The sequence below is a fragment of the Coenobita brevimanus genome, chromosome 15, assembly GCF_032717465.1.
Source record: "Coenobita brevimanus isolate Jiangsu-jjx chromosome 15, ASM3271746v2, whole genome shotgun sequence".
Taxonomy (NCBI): domain Eukaryota; kingdom Metazoa; phylum Arthropoda; class Malacostraca; order Decapoda; family Coenobitidae; genus Coenobita; species Coenobita brevimanus.
Window position 1 is genome coordinate 32,765,523 of NC_136968.1, and position 15,922 is coordinate 32,781,444.

General features: G+C 40.3%; 1 protein-coding gene across 4 annotated transcripts in view; it reads left to right on the plus strand.

Moving 5' to 3' along the window:
• The window catches only part of LOC145390765 (adenosylhomocysteinase-like 1), a 363,626-nt gene that overhangs the window by 322,381 nt on the left and 25,323 nt on the right, over nucleotides 1–15,922 (plus strand). For all 4 annotated transcript variants that reach the window (XM_080265565.1, XM_080265567.1, XM_080265564.1 and 1 more), the window contains 5 exons: nucleotides 3,246–3,398; nucleotides 3,853–4,018; nucleotides 10,331–10,498; nucleotides 12,920–12,998; nucleotides 14,860–14,980. In XM_080265565.1, the coding sequence (XP_080121691.1) occupies nucleotides 3,246–3,398; nucleotides 3,853–4,018; nucleotides 10,331–10,498; nucleotides 12,920–12,998; nucleotides 14,860–14,980 (687 nt within the window). The remainder of the gene's footprint in view (nucleotides 1–3,245; nucleotides 3,399–3,852; nucleotides 4,019–10,330; nucleotides 10,499–12,919; nucleotides 12,999–14,859; nucleotides 14,981–15,922) is intronic.

Below are 15,922 nucleotides of genomic sequence, written 5' to 3' on the forward strand. Positions count from 1 at the left end.
TCTCGAAGACCATAACTTTACTCTTCCCTACATTCACCTTTAGATTCTATTTCTTACACACTCTTACAAACTCATTCACCAAGCCTTGCAGTTCCCCTTCATCTTCACTTAATACAGTATCACCTTCAAACAGCAGTACAGGGAGTTTCCAAACACTGCCCTCTCTCATTAGGGTTGCATCAACATCCACTGCCCTACCTTGTGTCTCTTTTATAACCCCATCCATATACAGATTGAACAGTCATGAGGACATGGCACATCTGTTTCATTCCAACATTCTTAAAGAAAAATTCACTCAGTTCACCATCCACACGCACTGCTGCCATAGCACTCTCATACATACCATTACTCTTCACGGCATTGAACAACTTCCTATTTACTCCATACATTCTTAATATTTTCCACATTCCTTGTCTATCCACTCTGTCTTATGCTTTCTTGAAATCCATGAAGGCTGCATACAATTTATTTCCCTTCTCTAGATACTTTCTTTCCCTTGTTTAGAAACTTCCATTAAAGACCTAAGAATGAATACCAGTATCCGATCTTCACAACCTTGTCCCTTCCTAAAACCTCCCTGTTCTTCTCCTACTAATTACTCTGTTATTTCCCTAACTCTGTTAGTAAGTATCCTACCATAAACTTTTCCTGTTAGGCTAAGACAAATGCCAGTATGATTACCACATACTTCTTTTTCCCTTTTCCTTAGTACAGGGGAATAATTATACCTGACTTCAAATCCTCTGTGTCTCTACATTCCTCCCAGGCCAGTCTGCACATCTTCCATATCTATTGTACTACTGTTTCTTCCCTATGCTTCAGCATTTCACCACACTATCAATTCCTTGGGGCTTTCCCAATTTCGACTTTCTTCATTGCTTCAACTACTTTCATCCTACTGATCTCTTCCTCCCTTCTGACCATCCTCCTTCTCCCAGTCATTGCTTAACCATGTACGTTCACATTACTTTCATTCTCTTTGTTTAAAAGTTTGTTAAAGTGTTCTCTATATCTGATCACTTTCGTTCTCATCACTAGCAATCTACCATTTTTATCTTTCACTTCCCTACTAACTTTTTTTTTATCTCCCTGTCTGACTTTACGTCTTTCCAGAACATTTTTTTGTGTGTTCTCTCCACTTTACACTCAAATTCCTTCCAAATTCCTCATCCACTCAATCCCTACTCTCTCTTACTAATCTTTTCACCTCTCTCCTCCTCTTTACATATAACTCTCTCTGCCATCTCTCAACGTCCTCAATGCCTCTGCTGCCCATCCACTCACTACAGTATATGCTTTCTGCTTTAGCACCACATCTAGTCTCACCTCTTCATTTCACTGTGTTGTTCCCTGCACCCCCTTTTGTCTTCACTTCACCCCACACACCACCACACGGGCTGCACAGGTTTCTTCTGTAAATGTCTTACACGCACTTTCCACCTACCCCATCTGCTCCTCCACCTCTATGTTATATTCTGCCACCTTTCCATCCTCTTGCACCCTTTCGCCCTACATACATTACTATTACCGTATTATTATTATTATTATTTTTATGGATGGAGGGTGAAAGACTGACGAAGAGAGTGTATGTGAGTGAGGTGGAGGGGGGAAGAGGGAGGGGGAGGCCGAGGATGAGATGGAGGGATGGGGTGGAGAGGTATATGAGAGAGGGGGGTGTGAGTTGGGAGCAGGGGAGTGAAATAGTGGGGGACAGGGCGACTTGGAGTTGATTTGTTTGTGGCCACCCCAAACGGGATTGAGGCGTCTGGCAATAGATAGATAGATAGATAATTATTTTTATTATTAGTGTTGTAATTAGTGGTAGGTGGGGGCACTCACCATCCACTCAGTGTAATGCTGCTTTGGGTGTCTGCCCTTTAATCTCTTCCATCCTTCCTCTTCTGTCTTTCTTTCCTTCATTCTTTCCTCTTTCTTCTGCCTGTGGGTAACTTTACACTCCCTCTTCCATCTTTCTTTCCTTCATTCTTTCCCCTTCCTTCTGCCTGTTGGTACCTCTACACTGAGTGACAAGCCAAATGGTTTCCTGTACACCAGCAAACCATTTACTACGCTGGGTGGTAACCATATAACCAAATTATGGCGCCTGATGGTTTAGTAGGTAATTATGGCGCTCCAATCGGATTGAGCCAGTGAAGGTTTATATCCAAGGGATGGTTGGGGTTTATTGCTCATGTAATGCCACTCAGGGATGAGTGAGGCTGGTCACTCTCATCTTAAATGTCAGGACCAATTGCTTGGCCCGGGCTCCTACGCTCCTCATGGGGCAATGTAGGATTGGATGATGGATGATGGATGGATGGATGGATTATTATTACTGTATTATTGCCAAACCCTGGGTCACCTCTGCACCTGAAAGAACAATACAGGACAAACTGAAATGTGAATAGATAGATGGACTTCAAAAATATGTGTGGAGTAGAACCACTTTGGTCATCTGGGGGGGTGGGGGGGGGAGCAATCTGTAGAGCGTCTCTCTCCTATTAGGGCAACGTAATTTCCAAACCACTCTTCGTGATGGGTTAGGTTTTCTCATCATTGATTAGGGTTTTGCAAAAAACGTTTTCCGGATCTAGAATTTTGTTATATGATTCAGATCGATCCCAAAAGTTAATTGATTATTTCCTGGGACATGGGCTATTTACCTACTGAATTTGGTCCAAGTCTCTCACTTAACTAACAAACATCAGTCCCAAAAGTTAATCAGTTTTTCCCTTGGACATGGGTTATCTACCCACCAAATTTGGTCGAAATCTTTCTTTTTAGTTTTTGAGTTAATAACACACACACAGACGAACAAATGGATGAAAATGTACTCTCCTTTTTGGAGAGAATGAGGGGTGGGGGGATGCGACTGTTTACATGCATTTTCATATATGCTTCATCCATTGATTTTTACCAGTTGTCAGTAATCAGGTAAATACTGTTTATCCAGTAGCCTGAAACAGACAGATGTGATGTGTGGTGTTAGCAGCTGATGATACAGTATAGAGTATCATAAATGTCTGGTAAGTCTGCATAATTATAAAATTATAGGAGATACGTAGCTAACTCACTCACTCTTTTATCTCTCTCGACAGTCTGAAGCATGCAGCAGATGTGATGTGTCAGCAGCTGGTGATACAGTATAGAGTACCATAAATGTCTGCTAATCTGCTTAAATAAAAAAATATAGGAAGTATGCAGTCAACTCACTTTCTTGCTCTTCTCTCTCTCTCTATTGACAGTCTGAAGCGTGCAACAGATGTGATGTTCGGTGGTAAACAAGTGGTGGTGTGCGGGTATGGTGAGGTGGGGAAGGGATGCTGCCAAGCGCTGAAGGGACTTGGGTGTACAGTTTATGTCACTGAGATCGACCCCGTTTGCGCTCTACAGGCATGGTGAGTTTCCTTTTCTTAATAGATAGGTAGATAGATTTCATGTATGTTTTTGATGATTTACTTACAGTAGAGGGAGTCATTGTAAGTCAGGGGATGTATTTAAAGATGGAAATGGGTGAAATAATGGGCCAGGTTGGTGTAAAATGAGTCTAGTTTTCATTTTTAGTACTTGAATATGCTGTTGTACTTATTTATTTTCAAACTTATGCTTGAAATTCCACATCAAGGGAGAGACCATCAGATATAACGGATTTTCAGCTTTGTCGGACTAGGTTTCCCCCCAGTTAATGTGTCAGGTTTCCCCCAATTAGTCAGGTTTCCCCCAGTTAGTCCATAGGTTTTCCCCAATTAGGTCATAGGTTTTTCCCCAATTAGTTCATAGGTTTTCCCCCAATTAGTCAGGTTTCCCTCCAATTAGCCATTGTTTTGAGGCTTCACTATTTCCTCTCGGCAGTATGGACGGTTTCCGCGTGATGAAGCTCTCAGAGGTGATCCGTCAGGTGGACATCCTGGTGACGGCCACGGGGAACAAGAACGTGGTGACGCGAGAACACATGGACAAGATGAAGAACGGCGCCATCGTGTGTAACATGGGACATTCCAACACCGAAATTGATGTGGTGAGTGGATGGTGATGATTTTATGATTAGTGGGATCATACTGCTGTTGTACCAGTATTCACATCAATTAGAAAAGAAAAGAAAGAAAAAAAATAAAACGGCTGAATCTTATTGGTTAGGAAATTCCAACTCGTAGCATTACACAAGCATTTTAAAAAGCTTAAAGGAATGAACATGCCCTCACCTATTCCATAAAAGTTACATTATGCTTTATTTGCAATATTGTTGAATTTTGTTTTTATTGCACACTTGCTTCTCTGGTTTGTTGTCTGCTGAGAAGTTTTTAAAATTATTTAGAATTCCAGGGGCTTGAATGATGAGTGAATGGGAGTGTGGCCCATTGGATTGGGCAAATTTGGGCCGTCTGGACATTACTACTCCTCACCCTCCCCTAAGGTGGGAAAGGAGGTCTGGATGATGATGATTCAGTTCTGTGCTGATGCAGAACTTAATTTTTTCAGATACTGTATGTATTGCTTCTGTATACCTGTATGTAGTTTGTTCGTCATTGTTTTCATATTCAGGACAGTTTCAGAGTAGTAAGTAAATTTGCTATAAGCTGTCTGTAGTTTGTATTGAACTGACTAATGCAGTCATTCGTGGACATAGGAAATGACCATCCAAGTGTCCCATTTAACTTTTTGGTAATAGCAGTGCTTAGTGTTGAAAATTGGAAAAAAAATTGACAAAATTAATAATTTGTTTACTGTATAGAGAACTGTGAATACTTTATAAATCTCATGACAGAAACTGTGCTGATACAAATGTTTCCCAGCATTGTGTTGTAGTATGTGTATGAAATTCCAAATACCTACACTGTTTAATACCATGACAGAGAGTGCTGATACCTTCTTTGTGTTACACAATGTTGCCTTCTGTGTTGGTGCAGGGGAGGGATGCCTTCGTGTGGTGGCACTAGTGTAGCCAGAAGTCCCACAACTCCCTCCCTATCCTCCGAAAGGAGGATGGTAAACTGCAGGAGCAAGGCATCCTCATCCTGCAGTCCACCTGGTTGGCATTTCAGATGAACTTGGGACAACAACTACTACTGCTACAGTTACTACTGCTTTCTGTCCAGTTACTACTGCTTTCTGTCCAGCTACTACTACTACTACTACTACTGTTACTACTGCTTATGTCTAGCTGCTACTACTATTACTACTGCTTTCTGTCCAAATACTACTACTACTACTGCTTTCTGTCCAGCTTTATTAATGCATCATTGCCTTTACAGAGGTCGCTTCTGACGCCAGAAATCAAATTCGAGCACTACAAGAGGCCACGCGTAAACACACACCCAGTTCATTGTTTTTATGGCATCACTAAACCCTAAATACGAGCAGTCCTTATTTAAAGTCGCTTGACTTAAAGGTGTTCCAAGTTGCTAACACCTAATCTTCACTTAAATTTGTTTCACCGTTAAGTTGTTGGTGAAATAAGAATGCTTTTTAAATTAACACTTTCGTTATTAACTTACCGATGAATTAAAACATTTTCCGTTTAAGGTTTTCATTGGTTGACTTATTCATCACTTCAAGTTGCTGGATTATTAAGTTGCTAATGAATTCACAGCGTCTCCTTATTTAAAGTTGGCTGTGATTCACCATAAACATATCTTAAGGTCAGGAATAAGGATTTTTTTTTTTTTTTAAACGCTGTTTCACTGAGAGCAGCTTTTTTTTTTCTCCTTTGCATACTGTACCTCATAGACTTTAGATGAGGACTGACTTACACACTTGCAAGACAGTAAAATTAAACATGTGATGAAATGTGTTGATATTTATATTTTTATTGATGGAGGGTGACGTGTATATTAATATTACACTCTCTCTCTTCCAGGTTCACTAAAATATCTAAATACTTATACAGTCAATATATATCAGTTATTTGTTTATGGTTGAAGGTACAGGTATATGAATGGACTCTATTTTTAAATCACTACTGCCATCTCTTCAGTACTTGTTTCGTATCATTTACAAAGGCTCCAATGTGTCGGCATGTGTTGGCCTTGGTCATCCAATAGCTGCTCTCCACTTTGTTTGATCTCAGACAGCCTCTTTATTTAGTCCTATATCTCTGAGGTCACACTGTATGACCTTGTCCCAGTTTTTTTTTGGTCTGCCTCTTGCAGCACTACCTCTGATGTTCAGACATCACTTTCCACACCCATTTGTTGTCCTCCATCCTCTTCACATGCCCAGACCATCTCAGTCTACCCCCCCTCATCACAACACCAATACACTCCAGTCCATCCTCACTCTCAACTCAACCCTCATCCTCCACAACCAGTTGTCATCGTTTATCATCTCAAACGTGCCTAGACCATTTCAATATATCCCTTCTCAGCACAGCACCAATACATTCCTGTTCTGTGCTATTTATTTAATTGGTTCAGACTTTTGTTTTATACTCAATTTGTTCATACCTGATGGAACTGGGCCATTCCCTCACCTTGAATACTAAGTTGTGGTTGCATGAAGTTAATTGAAGCTTAGTTTTGAGGTAGGAATAAGTCTCCTTGGTTACTAAATTCAGTTTGCTTTTTCCTAATGGAACTAGATCATTCCCACAACTTCACGATTAAGTTGCATGAAGTTCAGTGGGCTTTAGTCATGAGGTAGGAGTGAATCTCTTTGGTACCAGTCATATTGAGCACATTTTGTCATCAACTCAGCTAAAGAGGGATAGGGATATTGACCATGTTATGGGGGGAAAAAAATGTATTACCATTTCATGTGAGTAAGTTTGCATAATAGATTTATCCATTGTTTATGTAACTAACTTGATAAGCAGTCTTCAAACAAAACCAGGTTATTGCCAGTAGATAACTTACTATTTGCAAGTTTAACCAGAAGATAGCCAGTTCATTGGCTTAAGTTTAGAAAAGGTTGATAGCAACTCAGTCCTGATCTGTCTGTTTGTCTCCCTCAGTTTGTTGGGCATAAAGCCCATCTCAGTCTTCACACTCTTGCCCCTTTTATATGGTGCTGTACAATGCAGAAAGTACCCAGTAGTCTCAGTCCTTCAGGTATACAATAGGTCCACTATGAAACTCTTCCTTGTTCTGCCATTCCCTCACTCTGCTGGTATAAGTTTCTCTTCCCAGTTTCAAGTAAACTTTTGCCCTTTTTTCACGAGGCGGATGAAATGCATTTTTTTTTTAGTATACAGGCTTGTCCATAAATTGCACTTCACTAGAAACTTGCTTGGTGCGTTTGTTACAGGGATGGCTTGGTGGGAGTAGGAAATCAATAAACGATGCAGGATAGACATGGACAATGCTAACTAAGCTATCCTTACAATAAGCAAACTCATACATTGCAGTAGAAAACAAGCACTGTATATGGACCACCCTGTTTATCTCTATCTATCAATTGCCAGATGCCTCAATCCCATCTGGGGTGGCCACAGACAAATTGCCTCCATGTCGCTCTGTCCCCCGTCATTTCACTGCCCTGCTTCCAGCTCACGCCCCCGTCTCTCATATACCTCCCCACTCCATTCCTTCATCTCATCCTTGGCCTCCCCCTCCCTCTCCCCCCCTCCACCTCACTCACATACACTCTCCTTGTCAGTGTGTCACTCTCCATCCTCTCCACATGGCCAAACCACCTCAATGTGTTTCTCCTAACACCCTGTTTATATATCCGTATATTTTGACTGGCTCATATTTCTTTAACGGCCATGTTTGCTGTTGAACCAAGGATCACAACAACAATAACAACATTAGCAGCACACCAACACCAGTGAAATATCTAGTTTTGTTTACAAGGAGATGGCATTGCTGTAGTGACATAAAATTTTGCTGTAGTCACATCCATATCTTCCAGTATCTTTAACTAAACACCTAAATATTTACCAGTTTCAGACTTTAAATACTTACAGAGGGATCCATTTCTTGTGGTGAAAGAATCTGATCTCATGTATCTCTATTATTTATTTGATTATTTGTTTTTTTCTTTTGGTGAAAGGCTCATAGAATTGGAATTTGACATTTTGGTATGATCGTACACTTTTGGGAATTTCGGTTTTGGTTTGGGGGAAGACTATATTACAGTATTTTGAAATGTATTAACACTATTGTATGTTTACAGGAAGTGTTTATTTTGCATGCTAGAAGAGAATGGAATGTTGGTTTTCATGAGATGGGAAGGGGAGAGTGCATGATATGTTTTAGACTAGTTCATTTATTTTAACTAGGCAGAGGGTAGAGAGGTATATGAGATAGAAGAGGTGTCAGTTGGGGGAAGGACAATGAAATGGCAGAGGACAGGACGAAGTGGAGGCAGTTTGTTTGTGGCCACCTTGTATGGGATTAAGGCATCTGGCTGTAGGTAGATAGATAAAGATTTTTGCCCCTTTCCAGCCTGTTTCCTATAGGTCAGTGATAAAGCCGCACAGCCTATTCATAGCCCATCTTCATGACTAGCATCGTATTATAGTGTTATCTGTTGTTACATCTCTGTATTGAAGATGGAGAGATGTTAGTTTTAGATCAGATTATAGTAAAAAGAGTATAATAGGTACTAATGGAACTTAGAGGCACTTAAAAAAAATTTCCATGAACTTAATACCCAATACCATGGTGGCTGAGTAGTAAGTGTTTTTAGCTATGAAATTGCCTGGCTGGTTGTGCAAGGTTCAAATTCCAGTACAAGTAGGCTATCTGGTGCCACTTGATGCAAGAGTCCATCCACCCTTTGTAGGTTTGTAGGTAAAATAAGTATGTAGGGCACCACTTGGGTCATGGATGATGCAGTGGCCTAGTATTCCAGGGTAAGGGAGAATAACCTGCCACAAGCTCAAAGGCCAAAGCAGTGGAGATGAGTACCCTGGCTAAGCACCACATATGTTTGCCCCCACCTTTATCTTATCTTTAGCGTCTACTTCTTTGGCCATGTTATTGGTAGTTCTTTTACCTTCATTTTTTTCTCTTGTGGTGGGAAAAGGGGTCAGGATGATGAATGAGACTGAAAGCAGAAACATTAACAAATAAATGATTGATGTGAATATATAAAAAAATCCTGAAAACTTATGTATGGTGTATACTCACAACTTACATAGTCTAGCTTAAGGTTTCTCAGTACTATTTAATTAAGTTGTTCCAGTGTTATTTTGCTGATGGTTTGACATATTTTCTTCAGTAAAGGTTGCTTGTAGAATCGTTAATGTTTTGAAGTCAGAAATGAATTATTTATTGTATTTATTTTTTATTGATATATACAGTATATTTTATTGTTACTGTAATTTGCTTTTTACCTGCTAGTCATGAATTCAGAGCTTGTCTCACGTAATTGCTCAAATTAGCAAATGGACTGCATACATCCATGACCTAAAGACAGGATTGTATGAAACACCAGTATACACACACACCGTATGCATTTCAAGTCTGGGATTTGATGAAGAATACCTTTTTCATACAATTGGCTCAACAAATTCATGAGAAACTAGCAGATTAACTTTAGCTCATTAGCTCCCAGAGGTCCTGTGTGAGGGATTTTGCTGGAAGAGTACTAAGCGTACTGCCCTCTGCCTATTGGCTCATAGTCGCGAAACTCATAGGTGGAAAGGACTGAATGAGGACTTAGTGATAATAATCCTTCCAATACAATGACATCTTTAGCTGTTATTGCTACTGCTAGACAAGTCTGTTAACAAAGGGGCGATAGCTTATAGTGAAGGAGTTATACACAGTCACCATCAAGCCCTTTGTTTATGAGAGTGGCTTCCATACCCAAAAGAATTGTCTATCAGTAGAAATTTAAGCAGGAGGGTAAGTCATGAGAGTAGTGAAGCAAATAGCATGATGTCTTCTATGATTTTGAAGATACTCAGATTATCTCCCAGTTTATCCTCTAACACCCCCCACCACCACCATCATTGCTAGTGCTCTACCTCTCTTGCCAACTCCAAACCTCCCCTGCTAAACCCCCTTCCATCTCTGCTAATTTACTGTCTCATAAATTGGCACTGTGTCCCTGTAAATTCTATCTCTCAGTTGTCTCAAAACCCCTGCCATTACTATATTAAACTCCTTTCCCAATTAAATCCCTGCCTTTTTAACTTTGTCTCTTATACTGCTCCCGTGTTAGTGTATAATTATTGTACTATCCCCTTCCCCTTCTCCGCACACTAAGCCCCTGCCAATACCTCTCCATCAATTGATAATCCCTTTTCTCTGTTTTAAATCTTCCATTTCTTTGCTACTCCCTGCCCCCTCTGCTAATCTAGTGCATCTTGACCCCTCTCATTCCCACTAACCCTCTCCTTCCCCCACCACCCCCTCTAATCTTCCCGCCACTCCCCAAACAGAACTCGCTGCGTACACCAGACCTGACGTGGGAGAAGGTGCGCTCTCAGGTGGACCATGTGCTGTGGCCCGACGGCAAGCGCATCATCCTCTTGGCAGAAGGGCGGCTGGTCAATCTCTCCTGCTCCTCCGTCCCATCATTCATCGTATCCATCACCTCGTGCACGCAGGTTAGAGCAGCAGCATTGTTTTGTTCCTGCCACCAGATGCATACTTTCCTAGGTCAGAACTGCATCATTGTTTTGTTCCTGCCACCAAATGCATACTTTACTAGGTCAGAATTGTGTTTGTTTTGTTACTGCCCCTAAATGGATACTTTACTAGGACAGAACAGTGTCTTTGTTTTGTTACTGCCACCAAATGCAAGGTCAGAATTTTGTCTTTGTTTTGTTCCTGCCACCAAATGTGTATTTTACTAGGTCAGAACTGTTTTTGTTTTGTTCTTGTCACCAGATGTCATCTTCATTCAAGTTTGTAAAGATGGACTGGGTACTTTGTTGATAATTCTTGTTCTTTATATGTGCTGACTTGTTTGTTTATTTAGATCCTACTCTCATCTTTTATTAGTGAGAAGTATGTTGACGCTGCAGATGATGATGTTAACGATAATGATGAGAACTGACTAAGCACTGCTGGTAATTTTCCCAGTTTTGTGATCTCGTTTCTATATCCAGATCCTACCCACCCCATTTGTGTATAAAGTAAGAATATAAGAATGTGCACTTCATATGAAGAGTTGATGTAGATGCAGTGGTGAAAAGGATATGGACTGTGTGGGTTTGGAGGTAGGAAACACATTAGGCCAAGAAGGTGGATGGATATGGTAGGTGAGTGTGAGAGAGAGAGCAGAGTATGGAAGTTGATGGGGATAGGATATTGACGGGAAGTTGGTCAGTGAGTAATGAACAGAAGCACACAACAAGGGTTTTGCTTATTTTTTAAACTTGAAGATTATTGCTTCATCTGGTGTATGTGAAGTGCATTTAGGAAAAATGCATCGGGTTAGGCATATGAGGTGGAATCAGGATTTTGAAGGTGTGAATGCTGTGTCTCTGGCCCATTTTGCTGGACATGGTACTGATAGTTATTCCACTTCCATGCTTATCTTTTCTTGTCTCTGAACCCAGCGTCACATCATAGTTTGGTTTCAGTAAGACAAAGGGTGAATATAATGTGGACGACTAACATCAGGTATTACTGTTTTGCTGAAGTGATGCTCGAGAATTTTATGTAGGTCAGGTGAGGCATGCCTTTTCAATCAGAGGTCTTCTATTTTGTTCTGGATGATGCCACAAATTTTTAAGTCAGCTTGGGTTTTATTATTGATGATATGAATTTTGCATAAACTTATAAACTATGACTCATTTGTAATTTATTTTTATTAATGAATGTGACATACATTCCAGAAGTCATATAAGTTTCAAATTTTTCCATGCATAATCATATTGCAAATAGACACATGCAGTTGACATATGATAGATATCAGTATTTAAACATGGACACTTTCATCTCTGACTATAAAATTTTTTATTTAAAAAGAGGGTATTACCAAAATATACTAACTTTCTGAATTTAATGATGACTTAACTGTGGAAGATACTGACCTGATCAGTATGTTATTCATCACATATTATTATTCCTTAAGAAGAAAATGGGGGCACTTGAATTATTTTATTTTTATTTATGTTTCAATCTCATCTTAAATGTCAGGACCAACTGCCCAGCCCCGGGCTCCTACGCTCCTCATGGGGCAACGTAGGATTGGATGATGGGTGGATGTTTCAGTGGTAGGTGGTGGCAACCATCATCCACTCACTTGACGTACAGCAGTGCTGCCTACTTCTTCCTTAGCTTTTATCATTCTATTTCTGTGCCTGCCCTCTTCTCTTCCTATTTCTCCCATCTTTCCTGTCACTTCTTATTGCTTTTCTTTCCTTTACAGGTGGCTTTACATTGAGTGACAAGCCAAATGATTTCCTGTAAGCCAAGAAACCATTTACAACGCTGGGTGGTATCCATATAACCAAACCATACATACTCCCTATGTGTCAACAAGTGGGTTGGTGGAGGGTTAGTGCCCCTTCCCGTAAAACAAATAACTCGAAAGTCAAATGGCCACCCCATACGGGATTATGGTGTCTGGCAATAGGTAGATAGATAGATAGTTTTATGTTTATTATTATTATATTACTGTATTATTATTTATTTTTTTCAGTGTCACAGGCACTGTCATGATCCCCATTGCAGCACTTTATAGGATAATAAGGGGACTGTTCTCATTTTGGCATATATTATATTGATGATAATGACAGAGGATTTTACTTACCTTAGATGAGACAGCCCATTTCAGAGTAATCCAGGGTAAATCTAGTCTAGAAGCCTAAATGAGTTCAAGGCAAAATTTGACTTACAGAGAAACAGAGACGGGACCCCACAAGCACGCCTCATTTCCTATATATCACAACTAGGTAAACATACACACACACACACACACACACACACGATAGAATGAAAACGGTTAAGATGAGAGTTCTGTAGTGATCGTACATTATTCTCGTATCTCCTAATCCAAGTCACAACCTGTTTGACAGGCGCTGGCACTGATCGAGCTGTTCAACGCCCCTGCCGGCAGATACAAGTCCGACGTGTATCTCCTGCCGAAGAAGATGGGTATGTTGGTATAATGTGTTGGTTAGGGTAGCTTGGGTTGGGATATCTTGAGGTGGGTTGGGTTTGGGATAGGGTTTATTTGGTTAGGAAAGGATGTCTGGTTTGGATTAGGTTTGATTTAGTTAGGAAGGGATAAGTTGATTTAGGCAGGGTTAGCTTGGGTTAAGTTAGGCTAGATTGAGTTGGGTTGGGTTATATTGGTTTAGGTTAAGGTACAGTAAACTTAAATGAGGCTCATTTGAGGGGGATATGGTTAGGTATGGCCACAATAGATTGGGTTCTTATTAGGCTACGTTGACTCGGGGCATACGCTTCACAGCCTGCTCCCAAGGCCCAGTAGTCCTACTTACCAGACACCCTGCATGTCACTACTTTGGCACTAACACCCACCATCCATATTGAGTACAGTATATGCTTGGGCTGTCTCATACAGGACTGGTGTATTAGTATTAGTGGGGGTACTTTTACATGTCGTCAGGTCTTCTGGTAGACCAGTAAAGTTTGCTTTTATGAAACTCAGATCCTTAAACTGTTCCCTGCCCCAGCTGGGATTCAAGCCTGGGTCCATTAGGACTTCAGGCTGTCTCTCCACCGGATCATTTAGCTGCAGTAGACTGGATAAAGGTTTGGATAATAATAAGAGGGATCCATTTAGACTGTTGTTAAAATAATAATTAAAGAAACAGGAGTCAATTGGTGAAGATACAAGTCAGAATTATTGTCTGTGCACACTGTCATTTATAGCCATGTTATTAGCCATTTTATGCCGTTTATATTTTTGTGTACGTGTAACCCCTCATCATTTTGCGTATTGTTCAGATCAGTTATATAAATTAATCTCAGGGGGAAAGGGGGGGGGGGAGAAGGATTGTCCTCAGATATTATTCACCTTAAAGCAGCATCATGAGCATGCCTCAGAGTGAACCCATTTCAGCTCCTTGCTTATTGTATTATGACTTCCTTTATTTTTGATCCACACACTGTAGGGGATGGTACCATACATGCAACTCCAGTGATAACTTGGTAACTACACTTATTTTTATTATTATTATTATTATTATTTTATTTTATTTTATTTATTTTTTTTTTTTCCCCATACATCTTGGGGACTCAAAGATGCCTTCAAATGAGGGAGTGTAGATTAAAAAAGAAATACAAGCTCCCCCCATTCCCTTTTATAGCAAATGCATTTGGAGGCACCTGATTCAGAAGTGTCTGTGTCCTTCCTCACCATGTTGTACAGCAAGGAGGTCAAACACACTGGTTATGGTGATGAGACTAGCTTCAACAAACGTGGTTGGTGCAATTGCGGTCACTAGAGTGGAATCATGTTGGGCAGCATTGTATTATGGTGCGGTTAGAAAGCTTAGTGACACCTCTTTCTTACTGGATTATTTCCAAGTCTGCTGTTACTGTATTCTTGTGTTATGCAATCTGTGTCAGCATAAAAAATATATAAACAGCAAGAAAGAGGATATTAATAGGTAGTTTTGAAAATTAATTGTTAGGAAGAGGATCAGGCACTCACTGTGGTATTCCCTTAGTGAATATCATAACTGGAGGAAGGTTACCATGCTTCCTTAGGTGTTACAGTTGGAGACAAGAATAAATGCACTCCTCACCTCATATATGATTCCTCCTGTCACCTATTTTGATGCTGTGTGGGGTTGAAAGTGACATGAAGCTTGTTCTTCCAGAGTGCTTACAAATGAAAGAATGTAGAGTGAAAAATGAGTTTATATGGCACCACAAAATCAGGCTGTGCACATTTATTTCTGCCAACTTTTCATCTTGTGGCATCTGTTTATTGAAGTAACAGTCAGGGTGATGAAGGTGATGATATTTGTGTACACCCCAACAGATGAGTATGTGGCCAGCCTTCATCTTCCCACATTTGATGCACACCTGACTGAGCTCAGTGATGAACAGGCCAAGTACATGGGTCTTAACAAGGCAGGACCATTTAAACCTAACTACTACAGGTAACCCCCATTATTTATTTATGCTTGTCCCCTTGTATAAATGTTCATTATTCAGGAGTTTGACTATTCTTCCAATACACAAATTGTCATAGCAGTGAAATAGCCAGAAATAATTTTCCTTTTGCATATACTGTACTTCATGGTACTATTCACCGAGTTTAGTTCTGAAATATTGGTTAAGTTGAAAGCTAAAGCAGATGCTACTTAGGCTAAATTTAATGAATATTACCCATGAATACTCACCACTCTGAACCACAGGGGTGAGAATGATGATGAAATATTTTTTACCAATGATATCTACAGTAGTCTGTGGGGGGAGGTCATGATGGTAAGAGCAAGGGGTTTGCTCTGAGGGAACACAAATTTGTAGAGGAAAATCACATTAACACTACAAATGACATCTTTATTATGTCCAGACGCTTCCACAAGTTCAACTGTTTTGTCGAAACAGGGCAGTTGTACAGAATGTTGGTGCTATAATGAAACACGAGTCACAGACAGACATTTTATTCCTGACCAGTATTGTACAGCTCCTTCTTCAGAGGAACTGAACTTTTCTCGGGGTGTCCCAACCTGCCTGACTGTGGGATCCACTCAGGTGACACCTGCTGACTGCTGATTGGCCCACTTTCTCTCCCTCTTGGACATTGTTACCTGGGCTGCATCACGTGACCACACTACATCTACATACTGTATTCGTTGTTACTTATGTTGCTGGATATGTTTAGTGTCTCCAGAGCTATTCAGTGTAATTTTGTTTGTTTTCCAGTATTTCAGTGTCTTTCCAGTCGGGTAGGTGACCTTTTTTGTTTACATGGTTCAATGGATGATATCTTGCATCTGCCTTGTGTTTCTTTATTTGGTTTTTTACACCTCTGCTTGTTTTCCTTGGTAAGCTGCTCTGCAGCCACTACACAGAATTTTGTAAACAACACTGTTCTC